The sequence below is a fragment of the Melanerpes formicivorus genome, unplaced genomic scaffold (assembly GCF_026170545.1).
Source record: "Melanerpes formicivorus ecotype bairdi unplaced genomic scaffold, bMelFor1.0.p_v2 SCAF_169, whole genome shotgun sequence".
In the NCBI taxonomy this organism is placed as follows: Eukaryota; Metazoa; Chordata; class Aves; order Piciformes; family Picidae; genus Melanerpes; species Melanerpes formicivorus.
The window spans coordinates 110,211-131,358 of record NW_027142521.1 but is presented as its reverse complement, the minus strand read 5'-3'; the positions used below and the strand labels follow the sequence as shown (position 1 = coordinate 131,358).

At 47.5% G+C, this 21,148-nt stretch overlaps 1 protein-coding gene across 2 annotated transcripts in view; it reads left to right on the top strand.

Annotated features, from left to right (window-relative positions):
• PLPPR5 (phospholipid phosphatase related 5) overlaps window positions 1-7,248 on the top strand; it is a 198,691-nt gene extending 191,443 nt beyond the window's left edge. For both annotated transcript variants that reach the window (XM_068169189.1, XM_068169188.1), the window contains one exon: window positions 6,508-7,248. In XM_068169189.1, coding sequence (XP_068025290.1) covers window positions 6,508-6,540 — 33 coding nt within the window. In that variant the 3' untranslated portion in view covers window positions 6,541-7,248. The remainder of the gene's footprint in view (window positions 1-6,507) is intronic.
• The last annotated feature ends 13,900 nt before the right edge of the window (window positions 7,249-21,148 follow it).

Below are 21,148 nucleotides of genomic sequence, written 5' to 3'. Positions count from 1 at the left end.
CCACAACCTCTGGGGGCAGCCTGCTCCAGGGATCTCACTGTAAAAAAGTTTCTCCTCATGTTGAGGTGAAACCTCCTATGTTCAAGCTTGAACCTGTTGTTTTTTGTCTTATTACTGTTCACCACCAGAAAGGGCTTGGCCCCCTCCACTTGACACCCACCCCTCAGATATTGGTAGACATTGATCAGATCTTCTCCAGACTAAACAGCCCCAGGGTTCTCAGTCTGTCTTCACAAGGGAGATGCTCCAGACCCCTAATCATCCTCCTGGCTCTCCCTTGGACTCTCTCCAGCAGGTCTCTTTCTCTCTTGAGCTGGGGAGCCCAAAACTGGACGCAGTATTGCAGGTGTGATCTCAGCAGGGCAGAGTAAAGGGGGAGAAGCAGCTCCCTAAACCTGCTGTCCTACTACTCTTCTGCTTAAATCTGCCTCTGTGGGGTTGGTTGTACAAGAATTATTTCTGTCTGAATACAAACTGTGATCACCACATCTAATCTCACAGAAAATGCTACTGCTGAAACCTAGGAAATTAAATGCTCCCTTCAGTGTGACCTCCTTCACTGTACCTGTTGTAGGTGTTACAGAATCAAGGCATTAGTAGCAGTCAGGAGGATCCTTTGCAGCACAGCTCCCTCAGAGCACGCATCATTAGGTGGTTCTCCTGGATGTCAGGGATGGAGCCTTTGGAGCAGCTGCGTATAAGGCAATGAGCACACGTGTGCAGGAGTGTGCTGAGTGTCTGTGTGTGGGACTGAAGCCAAGGCATTCCCTGCAGGTCTGCTGCTTTTGCACTGGGGAATTTCCCTTCCACCCATCCTTTGCTCTGAAAACGTGGTTCATCCACTGGCAGTGTGAAATCCACTTTGCTGACCAGAGAATTGTGTTTGCATTGCAACCCTTACCACTTGCCCGGCGGGCTGTGTGGGGTAGGTTGGCTGCTAGCAAAGTCCCCTAGGGTAAGGACTGCAAACACATTTCCAAACTTCTGCTTTTTAGAAGATGGAAATATTATTTTTATGTGTGTGTATATATATATATATATATTTAGGATGATGGCTGGGTTTGAGTCTTTCTAACCCTACCCATGAGAGCAAAAAGTAAAATAAGTAATAAATCTAATAAAAAAAGTAATAATCTAATGCATAATGAAAACTGCAAACCACATACACACACAAAAAGATTATCTTGGATTTTTTCCCAATACTTTAACACTTATAGAATCACAGAATCAACCAGGTTGGAAAAGACCTCAGAGATCATCAAGTCCAACCTATTACCTAATAACCTAACACCTCCTGACAACTAAACCATGGCTCCAAGCGCCGCAGCCAGTCCTTTCCTGAACAGCTCCAGGGATGGGAGGTTAACTTGCAGTTAATCTTGAACTCCCTCTTTTTAACTCAAAATCAGACTTCTAGAATTGCTTAGAAACAGAATGCAACTAAACTCTTCATGGCAGGTAGACAAATATGGATTGTTTCCCACTCCCCCTTCCCCCCCATCAGCAACCTGCACTGAAGGCTTAGCCTTTGGCTTGCGTTTTTCTCTTGGTGTGAGAGCACAGCTCTGAAGCATGCTTTGTTCATGTGGTGCTGACATCAAGCTGGTACTGTCAGTTCAGAATGAGCAATAGAGCAGCTGGCATGCCTGTCTGTGAAACCACTGCCCTTCAGCTGCCCTCCTGCATACTCTGATTCTTTTTGAGACCTATGGCAAAAATAATTTCCCATGGAGTTGGAGAAGCTGAGGTCTTGTGCATGGCTTTGTTGTTGCTGTTTTGTTGTTTGGTTTGGTTGTTGTTTTGGTGGGTTTTTTTTCACTTGTCTCCTGCATCTGTGTGAATATGTTTGCTGCTGGTGGTTGTTAGCACACACTGAACTTTGTCACAGTAATCTGAGCAGAAGTCAAAGAGCACGCTGCAAGAGTGGTAATGCAGTTATTCAAGAGGTTTGTTTGCTTGGTTTTGTTTGATGTGTTTGTTTTCTGTCAAGAGTCTCAGCAAGGCTTATTTATAGTTGTGGTGGGTTGAAATTCCACCCCCCACCCCCCCCCCCCCCAAACTTTAAATTTGCCAGACCAGCTCAGTTGGAAGCAAACGAAAGCTGTATTTACAAGCAAAACTACAGTCTGCAATGGAATGCAATGAATGTGCAGAGAATATGCAGGATTTACAATATTTACAGGGATTTACAATTAATAAACAGCACAAGAACCCCCCTGGTCAAAGACCAGGGGAAGCTACTAGCTTCTCCCTCTCTGCTTCCCCCCTTGTACAAAAGGGGGAAGAAAGAAAGGAGCAGAGGGATGTTAGACTTAGCCAAAATAATACAGCCAAGGTCAAGCAGGAGCAAGTTAGTATCTCTCCCAGAGTAGAGAAGCGAGAGAAGAGAGAGATTGTTTTGGGAACTACATCTTACGGTAGATATCCCTCCAGTTGGATTGTTTAGAATTGTCATTGGTTTGCTTTTCACACCCAGTAGTGACTGACTTACATTTTACTACTTTTCTGGTCAACATCTGTGGAAAAATTTTAAAGGCATAGCCTAAAACTACCGCAAGAGTTTTGCCTGAGACAGTAACATACAGCAAGGCATGAATACCCAGACAGCTGCATGAATCTGTATCAGTGATTCTTGCCATCAGCAAGGGATTAATTTTGACCCAGTTGTTCATCACCCTGCGGAGTCTGCTGAATATGAACTGACAAGTCCTCACTAGGCTCTGAATCAATAGCTCTGCAGTCGGTAGCTTAGCAGTTCTCTCTGAGGGTTTATTGAGGAAGGGAGATTTCCTTCAGTATTGTTACATCCCATGCTCTGAGTTATCCTTCCAAGGATGCTGGCCTCCTCGCTTTGGAAGCATAGCTGGCAGGAATGTGAACCACATTCTCCTTTCCTAAGAAATAGCTATCCAGTCCTGAATTAATGCCACATGAAAGAGCATTTGGTTCTCTGCATCACAGGCAAATGTGTGTTGTTCAGGGAAGTGGATAGCACATAGCAGGACCTGAAAGCTCTGATTGGAATGAATAATGAGGAATTCTTTCCCTACAATTTCTCCTTTTGAAACCATCTTACTTATCAACAAAGTGAGTAATTTTAGACCAATGCTAGTCTTAAGTTGATAGATAACTTACAGCTCTAAATGAGGAAAATTAAAGTAAGGGCTCTGGAGAAAATCTCCTAACAGCCTCACAGCACCTCCAGAGTCATTGAGGTTGCCCCATGTGTCCTCTTCTCTTGGCCAGCCAACTAAAATGCTCCCAGTTGTTAAGGTCATGTTTCCTAACTGGGAAATCTTAATCTTTCTTTTCTCTGCAGAATCAAAGTCCTGAAAGAATGGCATTTGCTATACCGCTGGTTACTGAAAACATAGTCACAGGAAGTTGCACACTGATATTTTTCTATATATATATATTTTCCCCCCTAATGCTTTTAAAAACCTCTGCTGTGGTTTAACCACTGTGATTTATAATAGCCTGCTTTCTGGTCACTCTATTGAAGCCTTTCCTAGACAATGTGTCCAGTGCCAATATAGCCTGGGTGCGAAGAACCCAGCCTATCACAGCTCCAAATATCAGCGTGGGCTTCCCCCTACAGGTGAATACATGTGATGAGGGGATGCAACTCCCTGTGGGAAGAATGGAGCCTTTTACCTGTCCCCCAGGGGGAGGGGAAGGCAATTTGGTGCCTTTGTCTTCCCCCAGCAAACCTCTGCTGATGGAGGTAGGGGAAGGGGGGTTTGGAGCACCCTGTAACAGGTGGCCATTGCCTCTCTCCAGCACCTTCTGTGGTGCTGTGGATTTTTCCATTACCACACATGAATTGTAGCCTTCCAGTATCTGAAGGGGGCTACAAGAAAGATGGAGAGGGACTTTTGAGGGTGTCAGGGAGTGATAGGACTGTGGGGAATGGAAATAAAAATGGGTAGATTCAGATTGGATGTTAGGAACAGGTTGCCCAGGGAGGTGGTGGCAGCCTCATCCCTGGAGGTTTTGAAGGCCAGGCTGGATATGACTCTGGGCTACCTGATCTAATGTGAGGGGTCCCTGCCCATGGCAGGGGGGTTGGTACTGGATGGTCCTTGAGGTCCCTTCCAACCCTGACAATTCTGTGATTTTATAATTTTCTGAGGACATAAAACAACCAAAAAAGGGAGATCTCTCTCCTTGAGTTGCCTACAGCCTCCAGGAGTTGTCTACATTCCCCTTTCCTCTTCAGCATGTGAGGAGAGGTGTGGAGAGAAATCTGCACTTGCTTGGGTCAGAGCATGAAATAGTAGCAAAGCTCTTTGGGCTGCTGGAGTAGTGTGTGGGGTCACGCATTGTATATTCACATTGTGATACCCCTCTGCATGTCTGTGAGAGTAGTCCCAGTGAAGAGGAGAATTAATGCTTCAAATAAAGAGGGCAGCAGAGTGATTCTGAAGGGAAAAAAAAAGTTCTCAGCAGTTTTGTTGTAGTATTTTTGCTACTTCTCAGCAATTTTGTTGCAGTGTTTTGGCTGCTTCATTGTGTGCCATCAAGGTGAAGGGGAGCAATGAGTCTCTACAACAAGTGCAGCATTAAAAGTGTATTAGCACTGAAATAGAAGCTTAGAATCCATCAGAACCTGCCTTTAATTTCTGGCAGTTTTGCTTTAAGTTATAGATAAGTGCAGTTCAGTTGCTCACATTGTTACTCACCAAAGCTTTAGATGGGGTTTTTAAGGTGATTGTAGAACCTTCACACCCAATTCCTTCATTCAGCCCACTTCCATAGGCAGCCTGCAGTTCAATTACTCACACTGTTACTAACTGTAGCTTTAGATGGAGCTTTAAGATGAAGGTAGAACCATCACACCTGATTCCTTTGTTCAGCACACTTCCATAGGCAACCTGCAGTTCAATTCCTCACATTGTTACTCACTCTAGCTTTAGATGAGGGTTTTGAGGTGATTGTAGAGCCTTCACACCCATTTCCTTCATTCAGCACATTTCCATAGCCAATCTGCAGTTCAGTTGCTCAGATTGCTCCTCACTATAGCGTTAAAAGGGGTTTTAAGATGATGGTAGAACCATCACACCTGATTCCTTCAGCCCATTTCCATAGGCAACCTGCCAGTGGTTCACAAGGGGATTGCTATGGCAGAGAATGAGGGCGCTGCAGGCAGGACCAGTTTGATTCACCCCCCACTATGTGGTGGGTTGAAGTTACCCCCCAATTAATTTGGAGGAAATTGCCCCCAAAATCAAATTGCCAGCCCAGCCCAGTTGGAAGCAAAGGAAGCTATATTTATGAGCAACAATAATATCTAGAAATGCAAAATACAATGAATATATACAAAATATACAATATTTACAGGCATTTGCAGTGAATAAACAACACAAGAACCCCCCCTGGACAAAACCAGGGGGAGTTACCAATAGCTTCCCCTCTCTTCCCCCCCTCTGACAAGGAAAGAAGAAAGAGGAGGAAACTTAGTACTCAGCCACAAAAAAGAAACACAGCCAAGGTCAGCAAGCCAGCAGAAGCAACCAACTAGTATCAGCTAGAGTGAAGAAGCTGGAAGGAGCAAGAGTTAGTTTATACAATTAACCTTATGTTAATTATCAGACCAAGGGGATTATTTAGACCCTAGCATTATTTTCCCTTTATATCCAATGGTAATTTATTTACATGCTACCACTTGCTGCTTGATCTGTGGAAAATTTCCCCAGCATCAGCCTGAAGCTGCTACAGCCTGCAATGATCTCCAGACTGGTGGATGAGAAGCTCAACATCAACCACCAGTGTGCACTTGCAGCCCAGAGAGCAACTCACATCCTGGGCTGCAGGATGTGGCCAGCAGGTCGAGGGAGGTGATTCCCCCCCTCTGCTCCACTCTGGTGAGACCCCACCTGGAGCACTGTGTCCAGTTCTGGAGCTCCTAATACAGGAAAGATCTGGAGGTGCTGGAACATGTCCAGGGAAGGGCTATGCGGATGATCAGAGGGCTGGAGCTCCTCTCCTATGAGGACAGACTGAGGGAGTTGGGGCTGTTCAGTCTGCAGAAGAGAAGGCTCCAAGCAGACCTTACTGTGGCCTTCCAGTACCTGAAGGGCGCTGCAAGAAAGCTGGGGAGGGACTTTTTAGGGTGTCAGGGAGTGATAGGACTGGGGGGGATGGAAAAATAACTAGAAATGGGTAGATTGAGATTGGATGTTAGGAAGAAGTTCTTCCCCATGAGGGTGGTGAGACACTGGCACAGGTTGCCCAGGGAGGTGGTAGAAGCCTCATCCCTGGAGGTTTTTAAGGCCAGGCTGGATGTGGCTGTGAGCAACCTGCTGTAGTGTGAGGTGTCCCTGCCCGTGGCAGGGGGGTTGGAACTGGCTGATCCTTGAGATCCCTTCCAACCCTATCAATTCTATGGTTCTATGAACCTAAGGCTCTTCCTTGAGCACCAGAAATGTTCCAAATGGGGTCTGTCTGTCTCTCTGGGTGTGCTTTCTGGGTGTTTATCTGCCTGTTTTTTCCCCCTTTATCTCATAGAACCACCTCACGGCCTTTGCAGAAGTCACATGATGTCGATGCTGACGTCTATTCCCTCCATTGGACTTCATCTCTTTTCACAGCCCAGACATGACAGTTGCAGTGTATCCAAAACAAAAAAGAAAAAACCAACAACCAACCACCAACCAACACCGAGAAGTTTTTAGAGCTCCTGTTTCTGACTTGCTTTTTACGGTCATTTCAAACGGTCACACCCCGCACCTTTGGAGGAATCCTTGAACTGTTAGAACGTCACTTTAATTTCTAGAGGGGGAGAAAAGAAATAGAAAATAATAGAAATTAACTGTTTACTTTTCTTTTTGGGATGGAATGGGACAAACTGAGCACTAATTGTATTTATCTGACAACACCCTTCTGTTTCGGCTTCTCGTTGGGTTCGTTCTTGAGCGGTTCACCTGCTTATTCCGGCAGCACTTCACGTTTTGATTTGACTTTGGCTTTTTTTGATTGTAATTCTTCTTCTTCTTCTTCTTAATTTGTTAATTTCTTTTTCCAAATCTACATGATTTATTTTTTTTGGTTTGGTTGTTTTGTTATTTTTCAATTCAGCATGACCCTTGTTTCCATTTGAGGCAATCTCAGTGTAATAGAAGCTAGGTGAATACTATTCCGTTCTGTATGGAGATGCTGTTTGCACATTGTATTACTCTGTACTCCATGTAAGATATCATCCCAGCAGTATGTTCTATGTAAGACTTTGGTGCTTCTGCTTTTGAAGGGGGGGAGGGGGGAGAGGGGGGGGAAAGGGGGGGAGGGGAAAAAAAAACCAACAAAAAAAAAAGAAGCCAATTTTTACTGTAATAAGTATTGTACCATAATTAAAAGTTTATTTATTTGGATATTTTTCCTGACATAATTGTAGTTGAATTGTTGTTTTGTAGTTCTTGGATGTCTTGGATGATATATATGTATCTAGGTTAAAAAGAAATGAAAATAATATAGAGAATTTTGCTGATGAATATATTCTTTATTACTAATGCTATCCCATGGAAGGTTAAGGGCTCCATTCTAAGCTCAGCATATCTGTGCTGATCCGTAAACCATTTAAAGAGGTTATTCAAGGAAGCTTGCATCTTCTCTTCTTACAGGTTGCCCATGGAGGTGGTGGAAGCCTCATCCCTGGAGGATTTTAAGGTCAGGCTGGATGTGGCTCTGAGCAACCTGCTGTAGTGTGAGGTGTCCCTGCCCATGGCAGGGGGGTTGGAACTGGCTGATCATGGAGGTCCCTTCCAACCCTGACAATTCTGTGATTCTGTGATTCTCATTTGTGGCACAGCCTGATATGCTGGGAGAATGGGTGCTAAGACAAGGAGGGGGTCACTGGCTTAGTGAGAGAAGTGCATATGAGTTTCTGCTTTCCATGTTTACGTTGGAGCACTCATGGTGAAAACAAAAACCGAATATGTCAGAATTCATTTTCTTCAGCCTGACCGAAGAGGACAGACTCTGCAGGTCTTTCTGTTTATCTTTCAGGACCATATTCTTGAAAAGAAAAAACCACAGTTCTGTGTAGTTTGGACAAATTGATGTTCTATTACTTTTTTTCCCCCTTCAACTTCAGGCAGTGTTATCACACCTCTGCTATTGCTGGGAATAATTGAGTCTCCCGTGTCAAAAGTCAGCCCTGCTGCCTGGCGGTGAGCATCAAATGGATCTGAGCGTTGTAGATGCTGAAGATGTGCTTAATGCCTGCCAGAACGGTTTCCTCTGGCAACAGCTGACAGAGTGGCAGGGGCCAGAGACACAGTAAGAATAACAACATTCAGTGCTGGCTGCTGAACATTCTAGGCCTTAAATTGATCATCCTTGGGTGTATTTTCTGTGCATTCCTCATCGTTAGGAGATGGCTGCAGCACGAGGCTGGAGAATCAGGAATGCGTTTGCCATGAGTCATTTGAATGCCTTCTCACACCTGCATTCTGCTTTTTATCTGAACCTCATCCTCCACTAAAATGCAACTACCTAAACAGCACTTGGCAAGCAGGGCAGGGCCAAGTAAAACCTTTTGAGTGCAATAGAGTCTGTCTCACAAAGCCGCTGTGCTGAGCTGAGAACTAGAGTATATAGAGTGGGGAGGAAAGTCCTAGAATCGAGCCCTTAGCTACACATGGTGTAACTTAGGTGACTGCAAGTCCACCTTTTTTAGACTATTAACTGTGTTTACAAAACTGTGGTAGGTCCAAAGTTTGTATCACCATGTTAGGCACACTCACCCTTCTTTTAGCTCATTAGAGGCAAAGTACTAATGATTCCTGTGTGCAGGTGATTGAAATGAAACCTTCACTCGTCTTTTTTTTGCATGGTAGCAAACCTACTGTTTTTAAAGGATTTGTTTTGGTTTGGTTTGGTTTTATATCTGATTTATAAGATTACCAAGAGATTCTTTTATGTTAAAAGAGATGACTCTTTTTTCAGTGTACTGTATACCATCACCTTGTAACTGGTCTCTTTCTCTCTCAGGATCTTTCCCAGTCAAATATTTGGGTTAAATTTATCATGTTAGCTCTGTAAACCAGCAGTGAGAAAACAAAAAGAGAGACACTCTGCTGTATAATGTATTTTTAAATAAAATAATTTTTCATTCAATAGTAGTCTTGTTTTTCACCCCCCTTTTTTTTTAGCTATCTACTCTGCATTTATTTTGGTGGAGAGTGTACATATAATGGAAGGGACCTCTGAAGATCTTCAAGTCCAACCCCTCTGCCAGAGCAGGACCATAGAATCCAGCACAGGTCACACAGGAACACATCCAGACAGGGATGGAAAGTCTCCACAGAAGTAGACTCCACAACCTTTCTGGGCAGCCTGTTCTATTGCTCTGTGACCCTCACAGTCAAAAAGTTCCTCCTCCTGTTGAGGTAGAACCTCCTGTGCTGTATTTATATCCATTGCCCCTTGTCCTATCCCAGGGTGCAAGTGAGCAGAGCCTGTCCCCTCCTTCTTGATCCCCAGCCCTCAGATATTTATAAACATTGATCAGATCCCCTCTCAGTCTTCTCCCCTACAGATTAAACAGCCCCAGGGCTCTCAGCCTCTCCTCATCAGGCAGTGCTCCAGTCCCTTCAGCATCCTTGTAGCCCACCTTTGGACTCTCTCCAGCAGATCCCTGTCCCTCTTGAACTGGGGAGCCCAGAACTGGACGCAATATTTCAGGTGAGGTCTCACCAGGGCAGAGTAGAGGGGCAGAAGAACCTCCCTGGATCTGCTGGGCACACTCCTCTTAATGCAGCCCAGGATCCCTTTGGCCTTCTTGGCCACAAGGGCACATTGCTGTCCCATGAAGGACTTCTTGTCCACCAGGACTCCCAGACCCTTCTCCACAGGGCTGCTCTCCAGCAGATCACCTCCCAGCCTCCACTGCTGCAGTTTATTCTTCCTTCCCAGGTTCAGGACTCTGCACTCACCCTTGTTGAACCTCATTAGGTTCCTCTCTGCCCAGCTCTCAGTCTGTCCAAGTTTCACTGAATGGCCACACAGCCTTCATGTGTCTCAGCCAAGCCTCCCAGCTGCAGGTAAACTGCTTTTGGTGTTATATTTTTACAATTAACCAGGAATCCCCACTGTCAACTACCTTCCCTTAGAGGTGATGTTGATTCCCTTTGAGGTTCTGGTGTTTTTAAAAGCAGGAGAGCAGTGAGTGTATTGCAGAGTTGTCCACAGCCTGCAGGGAAAGGACTCTCACCAGCATCTGGACTTAACCAAGCTCAAGACTCAGCTTCGATGGATTTTCAGAAGTCAGAAGAATTTACCTCTCCCACACCCATCCACCTCCACCAGCCCAGAGACTGGGCCTTCACTCTGCCATTCTGGACCTGGAAAAGCTTTCTCAGGAGAAACAGCTGGCCAAAACAAAAGTAAGTTGGCATTTTCTTACTAAAATGGCTTTTTGGTTGTTGCTTTGGAGGCAAAAAAATCCCCGTGAGGAGCCTACGACAAAGAAGCTTCATTCCTCATTCAGGGAACATTCAGGTGCAGAGTGGTTCCTAGTAAAAACACTCTGGCTGAATCATTTCAGTGGTTTTTAAGTGCAGCTGGTTTTGTTACCCTTGTAGACCTCTTCTGTGTGTACTTCTGTGAAACAGCTGCACTCAAGATGTTTAAGAAGCATCTCTAATGCTGTGTGCTGCTGTGTTCCTAAAATCGGAATGCTTAAGGGATGTGGGGATGGCAGCTGGGCTTGTATCCATGCCATTTGAGATTCACTTGTGTGTGTGCTGCTCTTTATTCATCATCATGAACTGCAGGAGGTGGGCTCCCATCTCTTCAGCGTTTGGAAAGTGTTCATTTAATCAATGTGCATTAAAAGATGCTAATGTTTGGTATCTTTTCAGCTGCAATCTTCTTTGCTGTTTGCTGTTGCCTTCGAATTGTGCTGCTGCCCAAGGTCGCAGTCAACGTGAGAGTGCAGTTGCACATGATGTTATCAGGGTGCTCCATCTGCTCTTCTGAAGTCGAATTTGGTGTTTCTGAAGATTGCCATGCAGAAAGCAGAGTGCACTGTGTTTTAGGAACCAATCACCAAAGTCTGTTCTGATCCAATATGTCCCTGGCCACCTGCATATCCGTAGCTTTGGGGAGGCTCGAAAGCATTTGCAGGTGGAATGGTGAGCAGATCCCCAGAACTCTCAGTCCTGCAGCACCTTCCTCCAAGCACAGGAGAGTTTTCACCAGGCTCTGACAGCTGAGTCAGCCCCAACCTGCCAGACCTGCCTGCTGAACACCAGCACTTTTCCTCTGCCCTCGAGTACCTTTGAGGAGGTCCATTGGGACATGGACCCATTGACAGCCACTCTTTGGGTGGGACCACCAAGCCAGTTCTTCATCCACTGTGTTGTCCATCCATTGAACCCTTATTTTCCCAGCAGATGAGAACTGATGCTCTTAGTCTGCTGTTCTGCTAAGAAGTTACCTGCTGGTTTCATCCTCTTCTGCTGCTGTCACTTCAGGAAGCAGCTACTGTGCCTTCCTTAGCAACTTCTATTTATACAGTAGCAGCTGACAGCTTAAGAGATACTCTATTCATAAATATTCCCAAAATAAGTCTGATAGGAGGAGAATGAAATGCTTACTTAGGGAAACAAAAGAAAAGCCCTTTTGGCTCTCATTGATGACAGCAATCCCGCAGCTAGTCCTAGTAGAAAACAGCAGGAATGAAGCAGGACCCTTGCCTGTGGCAGCAGTTTTCATCCTTCTCAAGACAGGGTGGTGAGAGACCATTCTGAGATTAATGGCTTTTTCTCTTTCAGTAATTAGATAAAATATTGTAAGGATGAAGACTTGGAGCATATAAGCCTTCCAGAAAGAAAAAGAGAAGGTCCTGGAACAGGCTGCCCCAGGGGATGTGTAGTCTCCCTGTCTGGAGATATTCAAAACCCATTTGGATGTGTTCCTGTGTGATCTGCTCTAGGTGCTCCTGCTCTGACAGGGGGGGTTGGATTGGACGAGCTTTTGAGGTCCCTTCCAGCCCCTGACATTCTGTGATTCTTGTGTGGTTTTTATTCTGTGTTTTCACACTCAAAGACAGTAAACACTGGCACAGAACAGGGTGAAAGGATAGACTCACCTATACATTGTCAGTGGAGGGAGAGACCTTTCCCACACTGAGTCTTTCCAGGGAAGAAATCCCAGGTGAGTAGGAACAAGATCTAGCTGATGATGTGACAAAATTCTGCCATCCTGGGTCTCCTGTGGGAATGTTTCCTGTTTATATGCCTCAAGTTGAACATGAGCAGGCAGTGTGAGCATGCAGCACAGAAGTAAAACCACATCCTGGGCTGCATCAAAAGATGTGTTACCAGCAGATCCAGAGAGATGATTCTGCCCCTCTGCTCTGCTCTGCTGAGACCTCACCTGCAGTACTTTGTCCAGCTCTGGAGTCCTCAATATAGGAAGGACATGGACCTGATGGAGAGAGTCCAGAGGAGAGCCATGAAAATGATTGGGGGGGTTGGAGCAGCTCTGCTACAAGGACAGGCTGAGGGAGCTGGGGGTGTTCAGTCTGGAGAAGGGAAGGCTCCAGGGACACCTAATAGCAGCCTGCCAGTACCTGAAGGGGGGTACAAGAATGCTGCAGAGAGACTGTTTGCAAAGGCCTGCAGTGACAGGACAAGGGGCAATGGCTTCAAACTAGAGAAGAGCAGATTTAGATTGGATGTGAGGAAGCTCCTGTTATGAGGCCCTGTGCTCTGTCTTCACTTTTACCAGATGTTAGGTGTTGGAAGGGACCTCCAAAGATCATCAAGTCCAATGCCCCTGCCAGAGCAGGACCACAGAATCTAGCACAGGTCACACAGGAACACATCCATACAGGGCTGGGTATCTCAGAGTGTTCTTAACAGCGTAAGTCCTGGAAGCCCTTAACAGACAAAGCAGCTAACAGAAGTCCTGAGCATATCCCTAGCAGCATCCCTACACCAAACTAACAGAAGCAGAAGTCCCTAGCAGCCCTAAACCCCCAAACTGTTCCTAACCTAAGTCCCTAACCCCAGTAGCTATTGCTCAGAGTGGCTGTTTCTATACTCTTTGTTATCAATCCCTTCAGCAGTAAACCCCAACCACATCTGTCAGCTAAAATCTTCTCCCAATGAGAGGTGCCAGCATGTCAAGGAGGTGGCTTCTGCAGCATGTTCCAATCCAAGGGTGCCAAGGTGAGGTTCTTGGCACCCATGGAATGTGATTGTTGTGCTCTAGGCAGCTAAGGAATTGGTCACCTAAGGAATCCTGCACTCTGCCTGTGGCCAGCAGCTGCCCTAGAACAGCAGCTGCAACATCTGATGTCTAGATGAAGCAGTCTAATCCTAGGCTGAGCATTTGGATTTGTGCTTAATGCAGTGGCAGTTAGGAGCTGATGCTGGAATGACCCTACAAAGGTAAGCCTGAAAGTCTTTGGTGTTTGGCTTTCTGCAGAGCCGTGTGATTGTGTAGGATGCTGAGCTGCCTGATACCTTACTATGGGACAGACACAGCAAAGGGCTTCCAGACATGCTGAGGAGCATAACCTGTGAGCTTGGATTTGTCTCAGGCTCTTGATGAGTTTGTTGGACTCAGCCATCAAGGACTAAGCAATGAGTGCCTCAGTTTTGCCACACCTTGAGTCCTGTGTCCAGTTCTGGGCTCATCAGTTTAAGAAAGGTGTTGAGTTGCTGGAAGGTGTCCAGAGAAGGGCAACAAGGCTGGGGAGGGGTCTAGAGCACAGCCCTGTGAGGAGAGGCTGAGGGAGCTGGGGGTGTTTTACAGATATGTGGGTTCTGAAGAGTCCTTCCTTGAAATCATAGGTTCTGGATTTTTTTTGAACATCTATTGAGCCCCATGTTGAAATATTGCTTCTGAAGCCAGGGAATCCTTCATTTTGCCTCTACTGAGTGTTGAAAGGTTTCATAGCATCACAGAATTGTCAGGGCTGGAAGTGACCTCAAGGATCATCCAGTTCCAACCCCCTCTCGCACTAGGTCAGGTTGGTCAGAGCCACATCCAGCCTGGCCTCAAAAACCCCCAGGGATGAGGCTTCTACCACCTCCCTGGGCAACCTCTTCCAGTGTCTCACCGCCCTGCAATTAATTCAATTAATGCAATGAATTTCCCTCTGAAGGGTAAGGTGTGTCTGTATCTCATTGTGGTCATTTTTTTCAGGAAACTCTGTATCCTGGCCTGCATCAAGAGAAGTGTGGCCAGCAGGATTCTCCCCTTCTACACTGCTCTTGTGAGACCCCACCTGGGGCATTGTGTCCAGTTGGTGTTCCCCAGCAATCAGTACTGAGCCCAGTTCTATTCAACATCTTTTTTGATGAGGGGGTTGAGTCAACTGTTAGTAAATTTGCAGATGACACCAAGTTGGGAGGCAGTGTGGATCTGCTGGAGGGTAGGAGGATGCTGCAGAGGGACCTGGCCAGGCTGGGTCAGTGAGCTGAAGCCAACAGGATGAGATTCAACAAAGCCAAGTGCAGGGTCCTGCACTTTGGCCACAACAACCTTGTGCAGGCTACAGACTGGGGGTGAGTGGCTGGAGAGCAGCCTGGCAGCGAGGGACCTGGCAGTGCTGGGTGACAGCAGCTGGACATGAGCCAGCAGTGTGCCCAGGGGACAGGGAAGGCCAATGGCATCCTGGCCTGGGTCAGGAATGGTGGTGGCCAGCAGGAGCAGGGATGGAATTCTGCCCTGTGCTCAACACTGGTGAGGCCTCACCTCGAGCACTGTCTGCAGCTCTGGTGCCCCTCACTTCAGGAAGGATATTGAGGTGCTGAAGCAGGTCCAGAGGAGAGCAACCAGACTGGGGAAGGGACTGGAGGGAAAGGCTGATGAGGAGAGGCTGAGGGAGCTGGGGGTGTTCAGCCAGGAGAAGAGGAGACTCAGGGGGGGAACCTTATCACTCTCTACAACTACCTAAAAAGAAAGTTGTACTCAGGTGGGGGTCAGGCTCTTCTCCCAGGCAACTTGTGACAGGACAAGAGGGCATGGCCTGAAGCTGTGCCAGGGAAGGTTTGGGTTGGATATTAGGAAGCACTTCCTGACAGAAAGGCTGATTAGGCACTGGGATGGACTGCCCAGGGAGGTGGTGGAGTCGCCATCCCTGAAGGTCTGTAAGAAAAGCTTGGATGTGGCACCTGGTGGCCTGCTTTAGCTGCTGTGGTGGTGTTGGCTGGACTTGATGATCACAGAAGTCTTTTCCAGCCTCAGTAATTCTGTCACTATTATTAAACTATTTCAACTAGGGAGTTATTCTGGTTAGCCTTTCCTGCTTTCTATCCCACCCACCCACTGTGCTGTGAGGTAGCACCCAGAGTGCACAGCATTTTTTGTTTTCTAATGTGTACACATGTAAAATAGTGGCAGAAGAGTTCTCCAGCATCCTTTGGTGACTCAGTGCAGTGCTCCAGAGTGTACTTGCAGCTCCCTTCTGCTCCTATCCTCTGCAGCCGTTGTATTGCTGTGTTGTACACCAGCAGACTGAGATGGCTTGGAAGTAAAAACAGGAGTTAAAATGCTTCTAAGTGGTAAATAAGCAAAGAATTATGTTCATCCTGCGCTTTACTGCAGATGCTTTATCCTTTTAAGGGTTATTTCAAAACACCTCAGGGCCTACCTAGTGGTTTATAGATGATAATAACACCCAGTTAAGCTACAGAATTTTCCTCCACTCATCACCTCTCTGAAACAGCCTGGTGGGTGAGGAACCAAGCAGAGCATGTGGAGTTGGGGTTTTTATTGACTTAATGTCAATAAATTCTCTCTAGTACCCAGTTGCTGCTGTCTGCATAATTTGTTTTTTAATCGCTATTCCCCCCCCTTCTCCCCTCCCCCCCCCCCCCCCCCCCCCCCCCCGCCCCTTTCTTCCTTTTTCCCCTTCAGGAGTTAGGAAACAATTCACTTTCTGAAGGAGCTGGGAGTAGAATGAACCTTCTCTGCAAGAAATGAGGTGGAAAAATCATCCTTGCTCGATCATGCACCTTTTACAGCTCTTTCCAAAGGTGTTACTTAGTCTTTATCGTGGTGGTTACTGCTGCCACTCGTGAGCCCCCCGTGCTGTTCATAGCCGCTTCTGAGTGTGTCTGCAGTGCACCCTCTGTGGCCACAGGTGTTACAACAGACTTCTCTCCTACTCCTCAAGGTCACTTGGAGCTTCCCAGAGCTGAGGGCTTTTTTCTGCTTGGGTGATTTCCCTCTGCCTTCCCTTTCAGAGGCTCACAGGATGTTAGGGGTTGGGAGGGACCTCTGGGGTGTTGGGTGTGGGATTGATGCAGAGACACCTGGGGGATTTTGCATCAACAGCTGCTAGCACTTTACTGCATACACATTGCAGCTTACATACCTTTTTCTCTCCCCACATGCTTTTCCCATCTCCTCTTTCCCAGGCTGCACCCTGCACCTTGTTCTTCACAGCTGTGCCTTTTCCCAGCGCTGTTTACATTTCAAGTCAAGGGGAGGATGCTCAGACCTTGCTTCAAGGTTTAAGGCTCAATGAGAAGGGCTGCTCACAGCCCTGCGATACACAGCACTGGAGATAGTTCAGTCCAACCTCCCTGCCAGAGCAGGACCATAGAACCTAGCATGGGTAGCACAGGAATGCATCCAGACAGGACTGGAAAGTCTCCAGACAAGAGGACTCCACAACCTCTCTGGGCAGCCTGTTCCAGTGCTGCGACCCTCACAGTGAAGAAGTTCCTCCTCATGTTTCTGTGCTGTAGTTTTATATCCATTGCCCCTTGTCCTATCCCAAGATGCCACTGAGCAGAGCCTGTCCCCTTCCTCTTGACACCCAGCCCTCAGATATTGATAGGCATTGATTAGATCCCCTCTCAGTCTTCTCCTCTCCAGACTCTCATCAGACCCCAGGGCTCTCAGCCTCTCATCAGGCAGTGGTCCAGTCCCTTCAGCATCCCTGAACCCCTCTGATGGACTCTCTCTTTCCTCCTGCTGGATTTGGAAGCAGCCATGTGCCATGACTTAAGCTTTCCCCCATCCAGCTGTCCCCTTGCCTGTCCACAACAGTGCAAGGAGACTCCTCTGACAGCTCCTTGAGCCTTGGAGCAGGCCTGACCACAGCACTTCTGAAGCAGGAGTTCAGCAAGAGCTGTGCCCCTCCCCCCCGCCCAGCACTCCTTAGACATTTTATGGGGAAGATTTGAAATCCTGTATGGCAGGAGTCACATTCTGTGGGGAAGAAGGATGGTTCAGAAAGCTTGCTGATGGAATTGTAAGTTGAGCTTTAGCTTTTCAATTTCTGAACTTGGAACTGCACTCTTTGTAGCTGCCCCTCCCCTTTGTGTGTGTTCAGGATGATGCACTCTTTGCTCTCTGAGGCTGTCTTCCTGGAGGCTTATTTTGCTGTTGCCACACTGTGAGAGGGCTGACACTTGGCACATAACTGCATTTCCTTTAGACAGATACTACTGAAATCTGTCTTTTCCTCCTGAGCAGCAGCATCTTCTGTATCTCTGGTGTCTGCTAGGTGAGTAGTCAGGGAGGTCAGGTGTTTTACCCTGTGGCTCTGCAACGTGCACTCTCTGGTGCCATAACTTGGGCTAAGTGAAAACAGCACAGGACTGAGCTGAAGCAGGTTTGCAGCCACTGGAAAAGCCCAGTGTTAAAGGCAGGATTTCAGCAGCACCATGCTCAGTCTCGCTGTTGCAATAGGGCTGCTATGTTTTCTGTCTTTGGGTGTGTGTGTGTGCGCCTTGCTCAGCACTGGGTCACAACAACCCCATGGCAAGCTACAGACCTGGGGATATGTGGTTGGAAAGCTGTGACTCAGAGAGAGCCCTGGGGGCCCTGGTTGGCAGTTGACTGAATATGAGCCACCAGTGCCCAGGTGGCCAAGAAAGCCAATGGCATCCTGGCTTGGGGTAGGAACAGGGTGGGCAGCAGGGACAGGAGGTGATCATCCCCTTGTGCTCAGCACTGGGGGGGCCACAGCTGAAGTGCTATGTTCAGCTCTGGGCCTCTCACCACAGGAAGTACATTGAGGGGCTGGAGAGTGTCCAGAGAAGGGCAAGGAGGCTGGAGAAGGGCCTGGAGCACCTGGGCTATGAGGAGGGGCTGAGGGAGCTGGGGGGGGTTCAGGCTGGAGAAGAGGAGGCTGAGGGGAGACCTCATTGCTCTCTACAGCTCCCTGAAGGGAGGTTGGAGCAAGGAGGAGGCAGCCTCTGGTCCTTGGTGGCAAGAGACAGGAGCAGAGGAAATGGTTTCAAGCTGTCCCAGGGGAGGTTCAGGCTGGATGCTAGGAAATACTTCTTCCCAGAGAGAGTTCTCAGACATTGGAATGGTCTGCCCAGGGCAGACTGGGGGTGTATAAGCAGGGTGTGGAGCTGGTGCTTAGGCACATGGTTTGGTATTGACCCTTCAGTGCTGGTTCAAGGGTTGGACTGGATGAGCTTGGAGGTCTCTTCCAACCAGATGTTTTCTGTGATTCTGTGACATTAGGTTTCAAAAAACAAAAGAGAGAAAAGGTTATCTTTGTTAGGCTGTGGGGCTTCAAGAAACCAGAAGCAAAAGATTTCATTGAGAAAGTGGAACATATCTTCACCAAAGAAAAAGAAAACTATGGAGGGAAACAAATAGGATTCAAAATAGTAATTTTCTTGCAAAGAAATCCTGAATCTGTTTCTGTGTTAAGAGGCTGTGGTGAAAGCCAGCAAGTGAGGAAGGGAGGAGCTCCAGTTCCTTGGGAGCTGTTGCCATGTGTACAAAGGACTTTTTTTGTGAGTCAAGCTTAATGCTGCTGACTCTTCAAATGAACTCCAGGCATCTATTACCATAGGGACTTGCTGAAGCTGAGGGCTTAGTCAGATTCAGAATGACAACTCAGATGTACAGATGATGGCAATGTTCACGAGTGCTGTAGACAGGGTCCCTGGATGAACCCAGGGTGGGAGCTGCAGCTCCAGCATTCCCTTGTCATACCCTGGCTGGAGCACAGGGTGTGCTCACATGGAGAAATAAAGCAGGACCATAGGAAGAAGATTTCAAGTCATAGAATCACAGAGCTGTCAGGGTTGGAAGGGACCTCAAGGATCAGCCAGTTCCAACCCCCCTGCCATGGGCAGGGACACCTCACACTGCAGCAGGTTGCTCACAGCCACATCCAGCCTGGCCTTAAAAACCTCCAGGGATGAGGCTTCCACCACCTCCCTGGGCAACCTGTGCCAGTCTCTCACCACCCTCATGGGGAAGAACTTCTTCCTAACATCCAATCTGAATCTACCCATTTCTAGTGTTGCTCCATTCCCCTCAGTCCTATCACTCCCTGCCACCTGAAAAAGTCCCTCCCCAGCTTTCTTGTAGCCCTCTTCAGATGCTGGAAGGCCATAATTAGGTCTCCTTGGAGCCTTCTCTTCTCCAGTCTGAACAGCCCCAACTCCCTCAGTCTGTCCTCATAGGAGAGGAGCTCCAGCCCTCTGATCATATTGTTATTCATTCTCACTTGTGTTTTAAATCACTGAGCTGTTTTCCTTTCTTATTTCCTTTATTCATATTTAGCTTCTTCATTTAGTATTTATGAAATGTAAGAGGAGACAAACCCTGTCATCTTTGCAGGATGTTACTCTGTCAGTTACTGACTGTGCTGCTTTACAGCTGTTCTTCCAGAACAGTCTCCTTGGAGCCTTCTCTACCCAACCACAGTCCATTGCCAGCTCATTGGGAAATGTGCCAGGGGCTCGTGAAGGGTTGCACACAGGGAGACTTCACGAGCCTTGCAGGGTGAATCACACCTTAGTAGCCATGTGGGTAGGAGGTCCCCAAGAAGTGAGGGGTGTAATGGGCCAAGATGTCTGTTTAAACGGACTGTACCTTCTCTCTGAGTTAGAGTACTGGAAAGCTGTAACCTGGAGTACTGTGTCAAAGAAGTAGCCAAGAAGGCCAATGGCATCCTGGCCTGGATCAGGAACAGTGTGGCCAGCAGGAGCAGGGAAGTCATTCTGCCCCTGTACTCAGCACTGGTTAGGCCACACCTTGAGTCCTGTGTCCAGTTCTGGGCTCCTCAATTTAAGAAGGACATTCAGATACTTGAATGTGTCCAGAGAAGGGCAACGAGGCTGGGGAGAGGTCTGGAGCACAGCCCTGTGAGGAGAGGCTGAGGGAGCTGGGGTTCTTTAGCCTGGAGAAGAGGAGGCTCAGGGGAGACCTCATTGCTGTCTACAACTACCTGAAGGGAGGTTGTAGCCAGGTGGTCTCTTCTCCCAGGCAGGCAACCAGCACCAGAACAAGAGCACACAGTCTCAAACTGTTCCAGGGGAGGTTTAGGCTGGAGGTGAGGAGAAAGTTCTCCCCAGAAAGAGAGATTGGCCATTGGAATGTGCTGCCCAGGGAGGTGGTGGAGTCCCCATCCCTGGAGGTGTTCAAAAAAGGATTGGCTGTGGCACTTGGAGCCATGGTTTAGTTGTCAGGAGGAGTTAGGTATTAGGTAATAGGTTGGATTTGATGATCTCTGAGGTCTTTCCAACCTGGTTGATTCTGTGATTTTGTGAATGGCTTTGCAGGCAAGAAGGGGTGAGGTGAAGGGCTGCTTAAACCTTGATGCTGTAACAACCACTCTAAGTATAAATGAGCTGTTAATCATGGCAATTATAGAAACATTGATTAATTATCTTCATGGTGGTTTTCAGCTCTTTTTTGTATTGCATAACTTCTGACAGTGATAACAACATGAAAAAAAACACTGAGCAAAATCCAATTCACAGAATCACAGAATGTGAGGGACTGGAAGGGACCTCAAAAGGAAATCCAGTCCACCCCCTCCTGCCAGAGCAGGATCACCTAGAGCAGATAACACAGGAGCACATCCAGGTGGGTTTTGAATATCTCCAGAGGGAGACTCCACAACCCCCCTGGGCAGCCTGTTCCAGTGCTCTGTAACCCTCACAGGGAAAAATTTCTTCCTCATGTTTCCACTGAATTTCCTATGCCTCAACTTCCACCACTGCTCCTTGTGCTGTCATTGGGCATCACCCAGCAGAGCCTGGCTCCATCCTCTGGGCACTCTCCCTGCACATCTTTATCAACATGAATGAGGTCACCTCTCAGGCTCCTCCTCTCCAAGCTACAGAGCCCTCAGCTCTCTCAGGCTCTCCTCATAAGGAAGATGTTCCACTGCCTTCATCATCTTTGTGGCTCTGTGTTGGACTCT